The sequence below is a fragment of the Lithobates pipiens genome, unplaced genomic scaffold (assembly GCF_037356315.1).
Source record: "Lithobates pipiens isolate NorthernLeopardFrog02 unplaced genomic scaffold, aLitPip1_a1.2 Scaffold_3, whole genome shotgun sequence".
NCBI classification, from domain to species: Eukaryota; Metazoa; Chordata; class Amphibia; order Anura; family Ranidae; genus Lithobates; species Lithobates pipiens.
In genome coordinates, this window is record NW_027507790.1 from 25,736,423 (window position 1) to 25,758,246 (window position 21,824).

Here is a 21,824-nt window from a genome sequence, read left to right on the forward strand (position 1 = left end):
TATCCGAAGTTACAAATTATCCGAAATAACGAATGCTGCATCTAAATGAATGGAGCATAATGAATTAATAAATAATTATACTAATAACATGAAAAACTTTTTATTATTTGATTACGTTCCATTCATTTAGATGCGGCATTATCAGATAATTCATAATTTCGGATAAATTTGTATTCTTTACATTCATTAACAGCCAAATTTGAAAGGAAATTCCAATACCTATAATCTAATAGTTATTTATTAGTAGTTAGTTCGTTATTTCGGATTTTTTTTTTTCTAATTTGCTCGTTTATTCAAAATAACGGATTACATAACGATTAACCCCAAAAAAACCCCATAAAAAAACAAATGAAACTAAATTGAACACATTTTGTGGCAGTGCACATGTCTAATTGAGATGCACCAAACTCCCGCTGTGAGCCTGATGCATACTCTAGTGTGAACCCAGCCTGAATTATAACCTGCATCAGTTGTTAGTTAACTGAGAATCTTTTTTGGGAATGTTACTTTTGTATGAGCTTTAATATACACTATGGGGGCATAATCATAAAACAAATAATGTGACATTCACTAATCCTTCACTGTAGGTGAACATTCCTGGTGTATGTGTTAAAGTGGTGAATTCACCTGCAAGGTCACCTTCACTATCCTTATTTATTTGTATTTAGGATTGGCTTTGCTATAGCAAGACGTTTGGCACAAGATGGGGCTCACGTGCTTTTATGTAGTCGTAAGACAGAAAATGTGGATAAAGCCATCCAACAGCTGAAAGAAGAAGGTCTAAGCATTTCTGGAATTCAATGTCATGTGGGCAATGAAAAAGATCGGGAGAAATTGGTGGCAATGGTAAGAGAAATACAAGGTAGAAAAATGAATAAGGAGAGATTTACTAAATGAGTCATATGTTCTGTGTTGCATAAACCTGTTTTCGAGTATAGAATGTTATCAGAAATAAAAAAAAAAATATTTATACAATGTGGCTTTAATGTAATTGTTAGAAAGCAACACAGGAATATAAAAGTGGTATTCAGAACAATTATATGCATGGATTAGAGAGTCATTTTAGAAAAATCTACATTTGTAACACTGTATAAAATATTTTCATAATTTACTTGTATGCCAAAATGTACATTTATTTCCACTTTATATAAGAAGCTTATTTATTATGGCAATATTCTATTTTCTGCATTGTGTAACCCACATGCAATAACAAATAACTGCATATTCTATAAATATTTTCCGACATCCACAAATTATTCACTGTTTTTAGTGTGAAAAGTAGGGATGATCTTTGGGTTTGGCTTGAACATGAGTTCAACCCAAACTCAGCTTGTTCACAATTTCTCATATAGATGAATAATCTGTCCAGATTTGGTCAGTTCTCCCACCGGCCTGAACCTCTGGCTGATGCAGCTGGAAGTCTGTCATTTTATTTGTGGTATTAGTAAGGGACTTCCCACTAGATTTCACATTGTAAGCCAGGAGGGATCTCAGGTGGATCAAATATAGTCCGAACCATATTTGATTATTGATATCACCCAGATTTTATGAGGTTGTTTACATCCCAGCAGCTACAGGGACCAGTCATCTGCAGCAGAAGTAGATGCTGGCAGCTTTGTCATAGCAGTGTGTGCTGGTGGCGGCAGGTCTTCAGGCATTGCCATCATGATTGACTCTGCATCCAATTTGCTGGATGAGACGATTGACTTTGGATTTATATTGTGGGACATTTCTTTTATTGGAAGCTAGGATTTTCTTTTTAGTAAAGGAAGTTTTTATTTTTGCTGCTAGTGTTTTATTTGCTGTTTACAAATTAATAAAAAGGGGTATTATTTTACATTTGTGGGGAGATATCTAGTGGTCCCTTCTTTTAGGGGGCTTTCAGAATTCACATTGTTTGGGGGACAGGATGTGGGTATGAAGCTTTTATTCCCATTTGAGATGGGCCAAACACCCCCCAGTTTGGTTTGCGCCAGAACCTTTGAACAACGGGAAATTTGTAACCGAATAACGGACCCCATTAAAGTCTATGGGATCCGAACTGGAAAAATCAAAAGAGCCCATTTTGAAGGCTTATATGCAAGTATTTGGGCATACAATGGTTATGGGGGTATGGGTACTACCCTAGGGGACATGTATCAATGAAGAAAACATTTGTAAAAAAACATAATTTTTAAATGAACAGTGATTTACCAATGCTTAAAGTGAAACAATAAAAATGCCTTTAACCACTTAAGCCCCGGACCAATTGCAGCCAAAGGACCAGGCCCCTTTTTGCGATTCGGCACTGCGTCGCTTTAACTGACAATTGCACGGTCGTGCGATGTGGCTCCCAAACAAAATTGGCGTCATTTTTTTTCCACACCTGCGGGTTTTTTTTGCGCTATAACCAAAAATAGAGCAACAATTTTGAAAAATTCAATATTTTTAACTTTTTGCTATAATAAATATCCCCAAAAAATATATAAAAAAAATAATTTTTTCCTCAGTTTAGGCCGATACATATTCTTCTACATATTTTTGGTAAAAAAAAAATGCAATTAGCGATTATTGATTGGTTTGCGCAAAAGTTATAGCGTTTACAAAATAGGGGATAGTTTTATAGCATTTTTATTAATATTTCTTTTACTAGTAATGCCGGCGATCAGCGATTTTTATTGTGACTACGACATTATGGCGGACACATCGGACATTTTTGAGACATTTTTGGGACCATTGTCATTTATACAGCAATCAGTGCTATACAAATGCACTGATTCCTGTGTAAATGACACTGGCAGTGAAGGAGTTAATCACTAGGGAGCAGTGTAGGTGTTATGTATGACGTTATGTGTTTTTTTTATTGTAGGGGGCGTGGTCTGGCATGTGACGTCACTGATCGTCCTTCCTTATGAAAGGGAACAGACGATCGGTGACAGCCACACAGGAAAGCACGGGGAGAGGTTTGCTTACACAGACCTCTCCTCGTTCTTCAGCTCTGTGACCCGAACGCGGAACACCAGCGCCGATCGGGTCCGCTGGTCCCACGGTCACGGAGCTCAGGACTGGGTCAGGAGCGTGGCACCGGCAGCACGCTCCCGACCCATGGCTGGGCACTTAAAGAATAACGTACCGGTACGTGATTGTGCCCAACTGTGCCATTCTGCCAACGTATATCGGCGCGAGGCGGTCCTTAAGCAGTTAAAGTGTACAGAGCCTGCTGTAGCAAAAATGGCATTTATAAAGGGACCCACAATTACATTTTCCCTTCAAGCTTTCTTTATTTTATAAACAATGGCCTGGGGAGCCGGCTTGTATGATGAGCCCACAATTTAGTGCGCTCGGAACAAGTGTAGAGATTTTTTTTGGATACATTCTGGTGTCTCTTTCACAGACTGTGGATAGAAGTAACAGGTATGGAAAAATTGTGCTTCGGGTGTTGGTGGTGCCTTCACACCATAACCCTATAGAGGTACTCTTGATGAAAGCAAGAACTGGCCTTGCTGTCAAAAATTTAAATGATATGCACCTGTCAATCAGGTGTGGAAAAATTGGCCCTAGGGGTGTTATTTGTGCCCATGAAACCTACACCAAAAATGTATTTCAGCTTAAATGAACACCCACAAAGCTAGACAGCCTAAACAGTCTTTCAGAGATCCAGATCCAGAAAACACTTAATCAGTGACATCTGCATTAGGGGCTGCTGCTAATCCAAGACTGATTCATTTCGATAAATGTCAGCTAGTCCACAGAGTCTGTGGACAGACATACTCTTTTATCTATCAAAAAAACTGACAGAACTGAATGCCCATTGGGAAAGCATGCTGGATGCAGGGCAGCCCAGCAGCTCAATTGCATACTGAGCAAGTTCTAGCCAGTGTTTTTTTTTTTCTCATGACCTAATAACCCAGTGAATTGTCAACTGGAAGATTCTCCATATCTGTTCACAAATAAAGCATGGCAATTCCTATACGCTACTGTATACTAGAGAAAAATGTAAACATTTCAGCAGCTGCTCCCATCTGCAATGTGTCCCCACATAAAATAAGCAATTAAAGTTCCTAATTAATGTGGCGCTTTGCTTGTATTCAATAATATATATATATATATATATATATATATATAATATATCTCAAAGTAAAAAAAATGAGAAATCAAGTGATTAAAGGTGTTGTGTCTAAACGCTAAATCTGTCAATGGTCAAAATCAATTAACACAATGCTTTGAATTCAGGTGCTGTAAAGTGCTCTCAGTGCTGTATAGTATATCCAAGAAATCTTAAATTACCTCAACGCACTTAACTATACCGCAGTAAATGTGCACTAACACACTTCACTATACTGCAGTAAACGTGCACTAATGCACTGCAATATACTGCATAAATGTGCACTAACACATTGCAATATACTGCAGTAAACGTGCACTAATGCACTTCACTATACTGCAGTAAATGTGCACTAACACACTGCAATATACCACAGTAAATGTGCAGTAACACACTTCACTATCCTACAGTAAATGTGCACAAGTGTACTGCAATATACTCCAGTAAACATGCACTAATGCACTGCACTATATCACAGTAAATGTGCACTAGCGCATCGCAATATATTATGGTAAACTAAATTATCATGTATAGAAAGCAATGAACACCACCCTACCAAAGTGCTAAGTGCAAATTACTAATATATATATATATATATATATATATATATATATATATATATATATATATATATTTATTTATTTGTCCAAATTGTGCCTAAAGTGTCAATATTTTGTGTAGCCAGCATTGCTTTAACCCTCTTGGGCAAGAAGTTAACCAGAGCTTTACAGGTCGCCACTGGAGTCCTCTTCCACTCCTCCATGAAGACATCAAGGAGCTGGTGGATGTTAGAGACCTTGCTCTCCTCCACCTTCTATTTGAGGATGCCCCAGAGATGCTCACTATGGTTTAGGTCTGGAGACATGCTTGGCCAGTCCATCACACCTTTACCTTCAGCTTCTTTAGCAAGGCAGTGGTCATCTTGGAGGTTTGGGGCCCTTATGTTGGAATACTGCCCTGCGGCCCAGTTACCGAAGGAAGGGTATCATGCTCTGCTTCAGTATGTCACAGTACATGTTGGTATTCATGGTTGACTCAATAAAGTGTAGCTCCCCAGTGCTGGCAGCACTCATGTAGCCCCAGACCATGACACTCCCACCACCATGCTTGGCTGTAGGCAAGACACACTTGTCTTTGTACTCCTCACCTGGTTGCCACCACACACACTTGACACCATCTGAACCAATTAAGTTTATCTTGGTCTCATCAGATCACAGGAAATGGTTCCACCAATCCATGTCCTTAGTCTGCTTGTCTTAAGCAAACTATTTGTGGGCTTTCTTGTGCATCATCTTTAGAAGAGGCTTCCTTATGGGATGACAGCCAATGCAGTGTGCAGCGCATAGTCTGAGCACTGACAGGCTAAGCCCCCCCCCCCCCCACTCCTTCAACCTCTGCAGCAATGCTGGCATCAATCATACGTCTATTTCTCAAAGACAACCTCTGGATATGATGCTGAGCATATGCATTCAACTTCTTTGGTCAACCATGGCGATGCCTGTTCTGAGTGGAACCTGTCCTGTTAAGCCGCTGCATGGTCTTGGCCACTGTGCTGCAGCTCAGTTTCAGGGTCTTGGCAATCTTCTTATAGCCTAGGTCATCTTTATGTAGAGCAACAATTCTTTTTTTTTTCAGATACTCTTTGCCATGAGGTGCCATGTTGAACTTCCAGTGACCAGAATGAGAGATGAGAGCGATAACACCAAATGTAACACACCTGCTCACCATTCACACCTGAGACCTTGTATCACTGAGTCACATGACACTGGGGAGGGAAAACAGCGAATTGGGCCCAATTTGGACATTTTCACTTAGGGATGTACTCACTTTTGTTGCCAACAGTTTAGACATTAATGGCTGTGTTTTGAATTATTTTGAGGGGACAGCTAATTTACACTATTATACAAGCTGTACACTCACTACTTTACATTGTAGTAAAGTGTCATTTCTTCAGTGTTGTCACATAAAAAGATAGAAGAAAATATTTACAAAAATGTGAGGGGTGTACTCACTTTTGGGAGATACTGTACCTCTGCAAAAGTACAACCAAATAACTGCAGCTGCTGTATACTTCTAGTGTATCCACCTCACCATACAGAGTGATACTTACTTAAGATAAGTGCAGCACTGTTAATCTCTCACATGAATAAATATTACTATCAAAAAAGGAATATTACTATTATAACATCATTCACGACAAACGTTTATATTTAAGAAAACTAAAGCTATTGAGAAATGGGAGACTGAATTAGGCGCATCCTTTTCAGATGACTGATGGCAACACACAATCAGAGAAATACATAAAGCTTCACATTGTGTCAAGCACTGGGAACTAATGATCAAAATGGAAAAGAGGTGGCATTACACCCCATATAGAATAGCAAGCTATTTCCCAAAAACCTCACCATACTGTTGGAGGGACTGTGGGCAAAAAGGAAACCTGGCTGTGCCCAAACGTAAAAAGCCTATGGAACCACATTTTCTGACTGATTTCTTCCCTAACAGGAATATTAAACACTCCGGACCCAGCATTAACTATCCTTCACTTGGGCATAGAGAACTTCCTCATGACTTCAGGCCAGTTATTTCACACATTCTATTAGAAATACGCATACTGATACTACATAAATTTATCAGACATTAAGGAAGCAGTCCACAGAAACTATACGTTTGAGCGTCTAATTGCAATCAAGTCTATGCAATGCGACAGATTTGACAAATATTGGCCTAACGGCAATAACGCCCATGAAGGTCCTTTGACATGTTGCATATCCTGCGCTTTGGCTCAACTCAACTGATTACCTAATGTTTTGTTCTTATCAATCTATCCAAAAATTCTTATACCAATGTGTACTGTGTATATCGAACTGTCTTGTCTTATTTGTAACATGTTCATATTTGATATATTCCATAAAAAATATTGAAACAAAAATAAGTATTACCAAAAATGCAAAATATAAACCAATCATATTATATAATTAATACAATTACATATAATAAATCTCCTATTTAAATATAGTTCATATATATGTAGTGCACTACTCCCTTGGGAGCTGCAATGTTGTTCATTACCTTTTTGTCAGTTAGCCCCTTCCCCATGTAATTTACACACCAGATGACTTTAAAGTTGATAATGCTTTATTCTGGGGTATTAAAATGAATGCTGAAGCAGATGGTATGAGATGCCCTGTTAATTTATCATATTGGCATGTTACATCTTTTCTCCTGGTGACTCCCTCCTGTACTTATACTTTGGCTCATTTAGCACTTAACACTTCCAGTATGGACTGACCAGCATCATTCTGAATAATGCGTTGAATCAGACGACAGTCACAGGCCGCGCTGCCTATTTCCATGATCCTTCCTGTCTTTCCTCCGTAAAGTCCTAGAATTTGTGTATCACTGCAGTCCTTGGACATATAATGTGTTCACGGAATAGGACTATTGGGTTGCACTCCCTTTGCTCACTCCCAATCAACAGTCCATGTTACTCACAGAAAGCCAATGTCCCAGTTTTCTCCATCCGCTTGACTCCTACTTCTTCCTCCATTTTAGGTCCGGTGTATCCCCGCATGTTGGTCCCCGGGACTCCTACTCTTCTGGTTATCTAGGTCTTGAGTCTCTGAACCCCCAGGCCTTCAAACCTCCGTCTGGTGGCTCCGGGGTCTCTGAACCCCCGGCCCGCCTCTCCTTTCTCAGTACTTTCAGCCTCCAACTTCCAAAACCTTGAGCATGTGACTCCCCCTTTTTATATGAGATACCCTTTGAGCAAGGAAATTAACCATTGGTCCACTCTTTCACATGGGTTTCCTGCCACTCAGACCTCAGTCCTTCCTCTCTGTGTAGTCCTGCCCTCTATCCAGTAGAAGAGGTATCCCTGAGTCCAAATGTATGTGGTCACCCCCCACTCTATACTAACACTCTCATCCCCAAATAAACAAACTAGGCCCCCGAAATTTACCTTCATCTGACCTATACTCACAAAAACCCAATATATTCCCCTAATACTCTATTCCTCTAAAAATGGGATCCACTACATATAAATGAGTGAAAATAAAATTCTGGGAATCCTTGAGTGTTGTGAGTTCTAATTCATGTGTCATCCACCACTGTGCTCCTAATGTTCTCTACAGACAATGGCAAAATGTGCACACCAACACCAGCTGTTATGCCTGCTCAACAATGAGTTAGGTAGACTCCGAAACAATTTCTTTACACTCGCTCAGCTATGCTCTCACTTCTCCACATCCGACCTGCTACTCTGTGTCCACTTTCAAATAAGCAGCCTCCCGGAAGAATCCCATGGATCGTGATAATGATCTCTCATATACAAATCCCCGCTACTTCTCTCCTTCCTTCACTCCAGCAATACCGCTCGATATTTCCTCTTAGGATATGGCTCCAAATTCATGCAAAAAAAATAGAAGATACATAGTGCTCTCTGTTTGCGATATTTATTAAAATGCCCCAATAAAAACACAATTAGAGGATATTCAATGAAAATTCGCTTGATACTACATTAATTAGAACTTGCAAAAATCAAGGATTCACATAATTTTATTTCCACTCATTTTATATGTGAACTATATTTAATAGGAGATGTATTATATGTAATTGTATTCATTAATTATTTAATATGATTAGCACACAAAATTTTTGAATTTTGGATAATATTTATTCACGTGAGAGATTAGTGGCACTGCGCGTATCTTAAATAATTATTATATTATGGTAAACGTGCACTAACCCACTGTACTATACTGCCCACACACTTAATTATACTGCAGTAAACGTGCACTAACGCACTTCAATATATCACAGTGAATGTGCACTAATACAAAAATTCATAAAAGACACCCTTTTTCAGGCATGATAGCGGGCGCCAAAACAACCCCCCCACACCTCCCAATATCCTCCCTCCCCAATGTCAAGCCATGTAGATCCAGCATCAATAATGAGTATTGACTGACAACCCACTACAACTATGATACAATGGCATCGGGAAACCTAAATGCCAAAGTGACATTAGAATCTCAAACTGAAGCTGGTGGGTATCTGTCATTTAGAGGCAGTAGTGATACTGCTGCTAAATGACAGACTTCCAGCTGCATCAACAGGAGTTTCAAACAGGCAGGTGAATTTGCCAAAAGTGGTAAATTTGCCTTTTTGCTAAACTGCAAATAGGCTGCATTCTAGTCAAACCGATCTTCAATCCAAACCCAAAGCTTCTCCTTTTTTAATGTTCTCTCCATTGAACGTTAATGAATAATAAAAGTGTTTTTTTTTTTTTTTTGCATTGGTACAAGTCCCCCATGGAAGTTCCCAGCTATACAACCATTCTTTTAACAAAATCTTGCAAACTTGTATTTAAAAAAAAAGTGCTATGTTGGGGTTTAGTAGGGGTGTGTATTTGTTGTTTTTTTGTTTTTTTGTATGAACCTTCTACAAATTTAAGTTTTCTCATTATTAGTGAACATAAATGTTTTACAACATAATATCCCTGTTTATTTAAGGCACTTGTAACTTATGGGAAAATTGACATCCTTGTCTGTAATGCTGCTGTGAATCCTTTCGTTGGTCCACTTTTTGAAACTACTGAGGAAATGTGGAAAAAGGTGAGTGACAAGAAAAAGGACTGGGGCTAAAATGGTAACATTAAGATTAGTCCTTATATATTTTAGTTTGAATGTCTGGTATCACCCATTTTAATTTTGAGAAAATTCTCTAGCTTGGATGTAAAGCTGAACTCTGGGCTACTCATTTCTTTGCACCAAACTTTTCCTTTTCCCATGTATAGGTGGTCATACTATATTCATTTTCCTTGTTCCTGGGGTGATATAATCGTATCTAAACCCCCATTGACATCAGCATATGCCAGTTAAAAAAAAAAGATCCCCTATTTGGAAGCCAGGAGGAGGAATCCACAGGGAATCACTAAGTCACAGAGGGTGTAACAAATTGGTGTGCCTTGCAGAACTACATTGGCGTTCAAGCAGGCACAAAACTGTGATAGTGTCCTCAACTCCTTAGCCACTAGGAGGTATGCATCTGAGAGGGGCAGCAGAGGGTCAGATAGATGAAGCAGAGCTGCCAGCAGCTATGAGGATTGTGACAAGGAAAACGTTTCTCTGTCATTGCTGACAGTAGCTGTTAGGGAAGAATTCCGAGAAGACCTGGCAAGTATGCCAATATTCAATATGGCCGCGCTAATGCGCGCACACACACATTAGCGAGCACCACGCAATGGCGAATCTGCAGGTACGACGATGCATACAAAACACGCTAGTTGACAGCATCCACTGGCCTATATCGTATCTCACAAAAGTGACTACACCTCTCGGATTTTTGTAAATAATGTTATTATCTTTTCATGTGACAACACTGAAGAAATTACACTTTGCTACAATGTAAAGTAATGAGTGTACAGCTTGTATAACAGTGTAAATTTGCTGCCCCTTCAAAATAACTCAACTCAAAACACAGCCATTAATGTCTAAACCGCTGGCAACAAAAGTGAATACACCTCTAACTGAAAATGCCCAAAGTGTCAATATTTTGTGTGGCACCATTATTTTCCAGCACTACCTTAACCCTCTGGGCATGGAGTTTACCAGAGCTTCACAGGTTGCCCCTGGAGTCCTCTTCTACTCCTCCATGACGACATCATGGAGCTGGTGGATGTTAGAGACAATGCACTCTTCCCACCTTTCATTTGAGGATGCTCAATAGGGTTTAGGTCTGGAGACATGCTTGGCCAGTCCATCACCTTTACTCTCAGCAAGGCAGTGGTCATCTTGGAGGTGTGTTTGGGGTTGTTATCATGTTGGAATACTGCCCTGTGGCCCAGTCTCCGAAGGGAAGGGATCATGCTCTGTTTCAGTATGTCACAGTACATGTTGGCATTCATGGTTCTCTCAATGAACTGTAGCTCCCCAGTGGCGGAAGCACTCGTGTAGCCCCAGACCATGACACTCCCACCACCATGCTTGACTGTAGGTAAGACGCCCTTGTCTTTGTACTCCTCACCTGGTTGCTGCCACACACACTTGACAACATCTGAACCAAATACATTTATCTTGGTCTCATCAGACTACAGACTACAATCCATGTCCTTAGTCTGCTTTTCTTCAGCAAACTGTTTGTGGGCTTTCTTCTTTAGAAGAGTCTTCGTTCTAGGATGACAGCAATGCAGACCAATTTTATGCAGTGTGGTCTGAGCACTGACAGGCTGACCCCCCACCCCTTCAACCTCTGCAGCAATGCTGGCAACACTCAATTGTCTATCTCAAATGACAACCTCTAGATATGACACTGAGCACGTGCACTCAACTTATTTGGTCGGCCATGGAGAGGCTTGTTCTGAGTGGAACCTATCCTGTTAAACCGCTGTATGGTCTTGGCCACCATGCTGCAGCTCAGTTTCAGGGTCTTGGCAATCTTCTTATAGCCTAGGCCATCTTTATGTAGAGCAACAATTCTTTTTTTCAGATGCTCAGAGCTCTTTGCCATGAGGTGCCATGTTGAACTTTTAGTGACCAGTATGAGAGAGTGAGGCCGATAACACCAATTTAACACACCTGCTCCTTAGTCACACCTGAGACCTTGTAGCACTAATGAGTCACATGCCACCGGGGTGGGAAAATGGCTAATTGGGCCCAATTTGGAAATTTTCACTTTTGTTGCCAGCAGTTTAGACATTAATGGTTGTGTTTTGAGTTATTTTGAGGGGACAGCAAATTTACACTGTTATACAAGCTGTACACTCACTACTTTACATTGTAGCAAAGTGTAATTTTGTCACATGAAAAGATAAAATAATATCTTTACAAAATGTGAGGGTGTACTAATTTTTGTGAGATACTGTATCATTTAAACACTCCTCAAAAGACCAACATGCAAAAAATCAAGAGGTATCGTATTTGTATTTTGCCCAAATTATGAGTGGAAAAGGGTTTAAACCCCTTTTGAGTAAGGATGAGCCGAACACCCCCAGTTCAGTTCGCATCAGAACCTTCGTCGTGTAAACTTTAGAACCCTATTAAAGTCTATGGAACTCAAACGTTCAAAATCAAAAGTGCTAATTTTAAAGGCTAATTTGCAAGTTATTGTCATAAAAAGTGTTTGGGAACCTGGGTCCTGCCCCAGGGGACATGTAGTGACTGATCTCTGTATTACGGGGAGCCGACAATTCATTTTAGCTGCAAGTGATTTTAAATGACTTTTTTTCCTGCAGAAATGACACTTTGTGTAGGGACAGTTCTAGGCACCGGAAACATGTGCCCCTTCACAGGCATACTATACACACCCCCAGGTATGAAATTTAAAGTGATATTACACTTTTATTGTTTCACTTTAAGCATTATTAAAATCACTGCTCCCGAAAAAAATTCAGTTTTTAAAGCTTTTTTTGCATTGATACATGTCCCCTGGGGCAGGACCCAGGTCCCCAACCACTTTTTTTGACAATAACTTGCATATAAGCCTTTAAAATTAGCACTTTAGATTTCTCCCCTAGATGTGTACAGGGTGTTATGCAGCTTTTCGATTTTGCCGCGAACACCCCAAATTGTTTGCTGTTCGGTGAACAGACGAACAGGCAATGTTCGAGTCGAATATGAGTTTGATTACAACTCGAAGCTCATCCCTACTTTTGAGTTGTACTGCCATCTCAGACCCAGTGACAATGGTTAGAACAGACAGACAGTAAGGAAAGATCTGCAACTCTAACTTTAGAAATAAAATTGTTTCTTTAATTGGGTATCAGAAGAAAGGAAACCCTATCAGCTTTGTACTGTTGTCTGTGTCTGAAGATTTTTTTTCTCAATTTCATTTAAAAATGGTTGTCACTATGACAGTAAGTTTAATATTATTATTATTCAGGATTTACATAGCACCAGCAATTTTTTATTTTTTTTTGTAGTCTCAAAATGTATTAAAATAGTCATGAAAACATGAATCATAGCCAAGCCAAACTTGGCTTGGCTATGATTCATGTCCAACTGCTCCCAAGGTTTCTCTGTTAGTAATTTTATTCACTATCTGCCCTTTTGTTGCCTGTGTAAGCCCATTCACAGAGGTTTCATAGGCTGGCCATACATGATTCGAACCATTAACGGACAGGCTAAATGTACCAAATTGATCGTTCCTCTTGGGTACAACCAGCCTGCCGGATTCCCCTGGCTGCTATAGATGCCAGCAATAACTACTGTCTTATCCTAGCAAAAAGGGCTTCCCACATGCATGTTGAGGGCATGTGGCCTGGTATGGTTCAGGGGGGGGCACTCGTTAAACCCCCCCCTCTTTTCCTGACCTGCTGGGCTGCATGCTCGGATAAGGGTCTGGTATGGACTCTGGGGGGACCCCAAGCCATTTTTTTAAAAAGTTTGGGGTGGGATTCCTCTTAGAATCTATACCGGGCCCTGTGAGGGGGGGGGGGGGGGGCACGCTTTTTTTTTTTTTAAGTTTCAAATAAATGTTTATTGAAAGAAAAGAGTACATGGAACAAATGCGTCTCTCACGTAGGAGAGCCAGCTTAAAGGTACAGGTTAATGAGGAAAGGAATAGTGTACAAACAGGACAATATAGTGAGGGAAAACAGTGCCTGCGTATAGTTGCCATGCGGTCAGAGGCTAACAGTGCAGGGCTCCTACCAATGAGGTAGGAATGATGCACAGGGGGGTCAACAACAAAAAGAAGGACAAACAAGAAAAAGAGGTTCTCCGGAGGACCTGGCTCCCCGACACCCCTATTGGGCTCAAACTGTGCCTGGGACCCAAAGCCCCCCGACCCTCAGACCTTCCAAGAGTTTAGTGTGCATCAATCCTAGAATAGGAAGACTAGGGGGGGGGGGAACTTCCTTAGCTCAACCTGAGGAAAAATTGAATGGTTTGTCTAAAGGGAGCCAACTCTGCACCCCTACAAGGGGTATAGAGTAGGCTCAGCCTGACGGGCAAGAGATTAGCGGTGCCATGGCAGACAGATAAATAAAGAGTTGCACCAGTGTTCAAGCTAAGTTCTGACCTTGTGCCATGTACCCACTTCCTCCCAAGGAAAACTGTCGAAGGGAGGGGTGGATCAGGAAGGGGTAGACAGACAAGTAAGAGAAAGGGGAGGGGGAAGGGGGTAGGAGAGGAAGAGTGGGGTAGGAGAGGTTCCTGTGTCAAGGGGAGCTCCCGAATGAGGGGGGGGGGCTCGCTTCAGGACTAGTCGTCAAGTCTATGTTCAGGTCCAGGTCTAAAGGAGCACTGCAATGTAGTGGGCCCAAGGTTCCCATACTTTTTTGAATTTTTCAGATTTGTCAAGGATGAGATTAGAGGTTTTTTCTTGGAACATGATCCAGGAGATTTTTTGTTTGGCTGCTGGGAAAGAGGCCCTTGGGGACTTCCAAGACCGAGCAATGGTCATTTTGGCACTTATGAGTATGTAGTGGATCAAGCATTGATGGTGTTTGGGAATTTTAGAGATCGTCTGGTTCAAGAGGGCTATGGTTGGATTTTGGGGAATCACAATGTCAGTGACTTTGCGGATGAGGGTGAAGATCTTGTTCCAGTAGCTTCTGATCCGAGGGCATTCCCAAAGAATGTGTAGGAGGGAACCCAGATGGCCACAACCTCTAAAGCATAGAGGAGAGGATTGAGGGTAAAATTTTGCTAGGCGAGTTGGGACCAAATACCAACAGGTGAGGACCTTGATATCTGCTTCGATTAGAGAGACGTTTAAGATCCCTTTGAAGGCCCTCGTGAAGTAGGAGTGCCAGGTGTCCAAGTCCCACTCAAAATCGAGGTCCCGTTCCCAGTTCTGCATATATCTTGTTTTCTCCAAAGGAGTGGACAGAGCCGAATAAATCAGGGAAATTCCTCTCCTCATGTCCATGGCTGACGTGCACCACTGTTCATAGGGGGTGACCGCTAGGGGGTCTGAGTTTGTGGAAGAGAGTGTATGTAAGAAGTGGGCTATCTGGTGAAAATGGAATTGTTCTGAGGAGGGCATGTCCAGTTGTGAGGTGCATTGGCTTAATGTGAGGGGGCCATTTAGGTTGAAAAAGTGCCCAATTCTATAAAGGCCTTTATCTAGCCACCATTGAAAGGCTTTGATATTGTCATAGGATGCGCACGGGTAAAGCGCTCTGGCGCACAGCTGTGTGCAATAGGAATAAACGAAAGCACACAAGCACACACACACAGGGTGTGACCCCTCGCTGACCTATAAAGGAAGTGAGGTCATCCAAACACACTGCTGGTTTGTCTTCAGCTTCCTGTGATTCCCACGTCTGCTCCTGTTATCTGTATTACCCGTTGTGACCCGGATTGCCTTATCGACCTCGCTGATCTTCTCCTGACCCGACCTCTGGCTTGATCTTGGACTCCTGCTTTCTAAACGTGTTTGACCCTCAGCCTGCATCTGGACTTACCTGATGTCTCCTGTGTTCAAATCCCGGCTTGTCTTGGATTATCCTTCTGTCTCAGCGTTCCTGGTACTTGTCTTCTGATCTGCACTGTGTTTGACCCCTGGCCTGTCTCCTGGATTCTGTCTTTGCCTTACGGACTTGCTACCTTTGCTTCTGGACCTTCCCACGGGACATCACCTTTCAGCTCTGCTCAGGCTGCCTGCTGATCTGCTAGCAAGTGACTGTCCTACTGGTAGCTTGTGCCTCTTGGTGCAACCACCCTCTGTGCCACCTTCAGGGGTGGTCTGCGCCGAGTCGCAACAGCGACCGCTCTCGGCATCTTGGCCTCGGTGAGTACATTTATATGATAGTACAAACCAGCCATGACAGAGGCCAACAGAAGTCCTGTGCCAACAAGTCTCTGCACTCACAGAAGCAGTACAGAGACTACAGGATGGCTATGCGCAGATCGACAGCAGGCTTCAGCGACTAGCCACAGCTCCGGCACCCACAAATCCTACGCAGGCCTCAGTCAGCGATGCCTCCACACCTCATGTCCAGCCTCCACCCGGTATGATGATGGCAGTACCCGAACCACGAGTACTCACGCCTGAGCGATTTTCAGGCGACCGAAAGAAATTCAGAGCCTTTAAAAATGCATGTTCCTTGTACTTGGCTTTGCAACCCAGGACCTTTTCTTCAGAGATTGTCAAGGTCGGGTTTATCTCTCTTTTGGCTGAGGAACCCCAGGCCTGGGCCCATAGCCTTATGGAACAGAGAAGCCCCTTGTTAAACTCCACGGACACCTTCTTTGAGGCCATGGGACAATTATATGATGACCCTCAGCGTACTGCCACGGCTGAGGCTACCCTGCATGCTCTCTCACAGGGGAGAAGACCGGTGGAGGATTACACCGTTGAATTTCGCAAGTGGTCAGCTGACACCGGCTGGAACGAGGCGGCCTTGCGTTATCAATACAGGTTAGGGCTCTCCGAGAACCTAAAGGACGAGTTGGCCCGAGTAGAGACTCCTGCCTCCCTGGAGGAACTAATCCAGTTGGCTACAAAACTGGACAGACAGATGCGCGAGCGGCGCTCCGAACGCTTCCAGGCCCCTCGGCCTAGTTGGATGCTTCCTAAGGCCACTGTCCCGTATCAGCCCATCCCGGTTCCTTCGGGTCCCTCAGCTTCGGAAGGGGAGCCCATGCAGCTAGGTTTGGTCCGTCCTCGTCTCACCCCAGAAGAGCGACAACGAAGACGCCAAGCCAATCTGTGCTTATACTGTGGGGGGCTTGGACATTTCATTCACAGCTGTCCCGTGAGACCCCGTAAGTTGCCCCCACGTTGTGTAATGAACTACCAGAGTGTTGGTCCTGCTCAAACTTATGTGACTCTCTCTGTTTCCCTACAGCTGGCAGAAGAGAAGATCCCACTCCCAGCCGTGATTGATTCAGGGGCATGTAGTTGCTTTTTGGACATCTCCCTTGCACAGCAACTACGCATTCCAAGTCAGAATAAAGCAACACACCTTCTAGTCCATTTAGCAGATGGATATCTGTCACTCTCAGGTCCAGTAACACAGGAGACACTACCTTTGCTCACTATTACAGACTCTGGCCATAGAGAACTTCTACGCTTCGACCTAATATCATCTCCCATGTTCCCTATCATCCTGGGACTTCCTTGGTTGCAGGCTCATGATCCCCAGATCAGTTGGAACAAGAAGGAAGTGTCCTTTACATCCGCCTACTGTATGCAGCATTGTTTTGATTCTGTTCCAGCTCCTTGTATGACCGTGGCCCCCACCACTAATCACCTTCAGCACATTCCTCAGGTCTATTCCGAGTTTAAGGACGTCTTCGATAAAAAGAAGGCTGACCGTCTACCACCACACAGACCATATGAGTGCCCCATTGAACTGTTACCTGGCTCTGAGATCCCTTTTGGACGAATATTCCCCTTATCCGAGACTGAACTAAAGGCTCTCAAAGCCTACAATGATGAAAATCTTGAAAAGGGGTTCATTCGCCCATCTTCTTCGCCAGCAGGGGCAGGTATTTTCTTAGTGGGAAAAAAGGACGGATCCCTTAGGCCATGTGTTGACTACAGGGAACTTAATAAAGTCACAATCAAAAATCGCTATCCACTTCCACTCATCCCTGAGTTATTCCAGCGCTTAGGATCTGCCAAAGTATTTTCCAAACTAGACTTGCGGGGGGCCTACAATCTCATTAGAATCCGTGCTGGGGATGAATGGAAGACAGCCTTCAGATCGAGATTTGGCCACTATGAATATCTTGTTATGCCCTTTGGCCTGTGCAATGCCCCGGCCACATTTCAGCATCTAGTAAATTACATCTTCAGAGACTATCTTGATGATTTTATAGTGGTATATTTAGATGATATCCTTATTTTCTCTGCTTCTCTTGAACTCCACAGGGTCCACGTGCGGAAAGTCCTCACCATCCTCCGACAACATCGGCTGTACCTTAAGGCGGAGAAATGTGAATTTGAGATAACTACAGTTCAATTCTTAGGATTCATCATTTCTACTGAGGGCATCTCCATGGACCCCCAAAAGATCAAGGCAATCTTGGAATGGCCTGCTCCAAGGGATAAGAAAGCCGTGCAAAGGTTTATAGGCTTCGCTAACTTTTATCGCAGATTCATCGCCGGGTTCTCTTCAATAGCCGCCCCCATTACTCAGCTGACCCGCCAACACACCCGATTTCAGTGGTCTCAAGAAGCCCAAGTAGCCTTTACCAAACTAAAGACCTTGTTCACCTCAGCTCCTATTTTACGGCATCCCGATCCAGTATTACCATTCGTACTGGAAGTAGATGTCTCCGAGACAGCCACAGGAGCCATCCTCTCACAACGACAAGGGCCTAAAGCTTTGTTACACCCGGTGGCTTTCGCATCTCGGAAGCTAACCCCACCAGAGAGGAATTATGACGTGGGCGACTGAGAACTATTGGCCATCAAGTTCGCTCTGGAGGAGTGGAGATACCTCTTGGAAGGAGCCACTCATCCCATCACAATATTCACAGATCGCAAGAATCTTGAATATCTGCGGACTGCCAAACGCTTAAGACCCCGTCAAGCCCGTTGGACGCTTTTCTTTTCAAGATTCCAGTTCCATATCTCGTACCGGCCCGGATCCAAGAACAACAAAGCGGATGCGCTCTCGCGCATGTTCCCTGAGTCTTCCCAGGTAACGGAGCCTAGTACGATCTTGTCTCCTCACAACTTCCTTCTACTCCCACAGCCTGACTTACTTACGGCCATCAAAACAGCTTCAGTCCATTGCAATGACCCAGTCCTATCTACCTTGGAAAAACGTGACAATCTGTTTTGGGCCCGAAACAAGGTCTTCGTTCCCCTTGAGATTAGGACTCAAGTTCTAAGGACTTGTCATGATCACAAATTGGCCGGCCACTTTGGGACACAGAAAACAGCGGAACTGATCTCTCGTTCTTTCTGGTGGCCAGGTTGGAGACAGGACTGCCAAACTTACATTGCCTCTTGTGTACCGTGCCAGCGTAGCAAGGGTCCCAAGATCAAGCCCTGGGGCCTGTTAAGGCCTTTGCCCATTCCTGACCGACCTTGGGCAGACGTGTCAATGGATTTTATTGTGGAGCTACCGCCCTCGGAAGGTTTCACCACAATTCTGGTAGTAGTCAACCGTCTTTCAAAGATGGCCCATTTCCTACCTATGGTCGGTACTCCCTCTGCTCTGGAAACTGCCAATCTCTTTATTAAGGAGGTTGTCAGGCTCCATGGGGTTCCCAGCAGTATCACGTCTGATAGAGGTCCACAGTTCACCTCTAGATTTTGGAGAGAACTCTGCAAGATACTGGAAATCAAGATCTGTTTGTCATCGGCATATCATCCCCAAAGTAACGGGCAAACTGAACGGACAAACCAAACCCTTGAGCAGTATCTTCGCTGCTTTTGTTCAGGATCTCAAAATGATTGGTCGGCCCTATTACCATATGTAGAATTTGCCTACAATAATTCAATTCATACAACCACCAACCAGACTCCCTTTTGGATCAACTGTGGGTTTCACCCTTCTTTCCTCCCCAACTCCATCCCAGAATCCACTGTTCCTGCGGTCCAAGATCGGATAGCCGCCATCCAATCTAATTTCCAAAGGATCCAGGAAACCATACAGAAGGCCCAGGATGATTACAAGAAATACCATGATAGGGGAAGGAAGGAGAACCCTACCTTTAAAATTGGCGAGGAAGTCTGGCTATCTGCCACTAATCTCAAACTTCCTTGTCCCACACGCAAGCTGGGTCCCAGATTCATAGGACCATTCAAAATCAAAAGGGTAATAAATCCTGTAGCCTTTGAACTAGCTCTCCCTGAATCATACAGGATACACCCTGTTTTCCATGCCTCCCTTTTGAAGCCATTGGTTCCTAGTCCTTTTCCTGGAAGGGAAGTGCCTCCTCCTCCACCCATCAAGATCGATGGAGAAGATGAATTCGAAGTAGAAGCTTTACTAGGATGCAGGAAAGTCGGTAGACAAATACAATACCTGGTAAAATGGAAGGGGTATCCTTCAGAAAATAACTCCTGGGAACCATCCAAGAACCTTCACGCTCCCAAATTAATAAAGACATTCCATCAGCAACATCCGGAATTGATGGCTAGCTTGGGCGTCCGGAGGCCGCCCCCCTGGGGGGGGGGGGCACTGTCATAGGATGCGCACGGGTAAAGCGCTCTGGTGCACAGCTGTGTGCAATAGGAATAAACGAAAGCACACAAGCACACACACACAGGGTGTGACCCCTCGCTGACCTATAAAGGAAGTGAGGTCATCCAAACACACTACTGGTTTGTCTTCAGCTTCCTGTGATTCCCACGTCTGCTCCTGTTATCTGTATTACCCGTTGTGACCCGGATTGCCTTATCGACCTCGCTGATCTTCTCCTGACCCGACCTCTGGCTTGATCTTGGACTCCTGCTTTCTAAACGTGTTTGACCATCAGCCTGCATCTGGACTTACCTGCTGTCTCCTGTGTTCAACCCCCGGCTTGTCTTGGATTATCCTTCTGTCTCAGCGTTCCTGGTACTTGTCTTCTGATCTGGACTGTGTTTGACCCCTGGCCTGTCTCCTGGATTCTGTCTTTGCCTTACGGACTTGCTACCTTTGCTTCTGGACCTTCCCACGGGACATCACCTTTCAGCTCTGCTCAGGCTGCCTGCTGATCTGCTAGCAAGTGACTGTCCTACTGGTAGCTTGTGCCTCTTGGTGCAACCACCCTCTGTGCCACCTTCAGGGGTGGTCTGCGCCGAGTCGCAACAGCGACCACTCTCGGCATCTTGGCCTCGGTGAGTACATTTATATGATAGATATTCAACACTGGGGGAAAGGAGGGATTATTAAAGATGTGGGCTAGGGGATGCCAGCTGGAGGTAATGTTGTTGTTTAGTTTGTATAAAGTGTCACAAATCGCAAAGGAGTGAGAGAGGGTGGGGGACATGATCGGGGGCCTGGATTTCGGGGGGCACCAAAGAAGGAAGTCAATGGTGAACTTGGGGATTGCCTGTCTTTCTATTTCAATCCAGTCTGGTTTAGGTCCTCTCGAATAAATGGCTGATATTTGGTTTAATTGAGCAGCTTGGTAATACCACCGGAGGTTAGGTAGTCCTAAGCCACCTTTCTGTCAGGGTCTGAAGAGAGCGTTTTTGGGAAGTCTATGTTTGGAATTACCCCAGATAAATCGGTTAATGGATGATTGTAGGTTTTGAATGTGGGATTTAGGAACAAAAATGGGGAGTGAGCGGAATAGGTATAGTATCCTAGGAAGGAAGGTCATTTTGACCACATTGACCCTACCCAATCACAACAATTTGTGAAGTGACCATTGATCAAGGTCAATCTTATTGGGGGGATAATTGTGTTTATAAAGTTGGCCGAAGTTGGGAGTGAGGTGGACGCCTAAATAGTGAATGGATGTAGAGCTCCAGGAGAAAGGGAAGTGTTCTTTCAACCTGTCAACCAGAGCTTGGGGGTAGGAGATATTGAGGGCAATGGATTTGGACAATTTAACCTGTAACCCCCGAAGCCTGACTGAATTTAAGAAGGAGATGGAGAATATTAGGTGTAGATATGAGGGAAGAAGTGACAAAGAGAAGGACGTTGTCTGCAAATAATGCACATTTGTGTATGGAGTGGCCACATTTGACTCCATGAATGCCTGGGTGATTCCTAATGGCAATTGCTAGCAATTCGACTCCTATAGCAAACAGGAGGGGGGATAGAGGGCAGCCCTGTCTGGCACCTTTCGAAATTGGGAAGGGGTCAGAGAGGTGCTCTTGGAGTCTGACTTGAGCCCTG

General features: G+C 43.5%; 1 protein-coding gene across 1 annotated transcript in view; it reads left to right on the forward strand.

The window, feature by feature from the left end:
* LOC143940232 (dehydrogenase/reductase SDR family member 4-like) overlaps window positions 1-21,824 on the forward strand; it is a 76,139-nt gene that overhangs the window by 1,133 nt on the left and 53,182 nt on the right. The window contains exons 2-3 of the mRNA XM_077461404.1: window positions 669-846; window positions 9,598-9,699. Of these exons, the coding sequence (XP_077317530.1) occupies window positions 669-846; window positions 9,598-9,699 (280 nt within the window). The remainder of the gene's footprint in view (window positions 1-668; window positions 847-9,597; window positions 9,700-21,824) is intronic.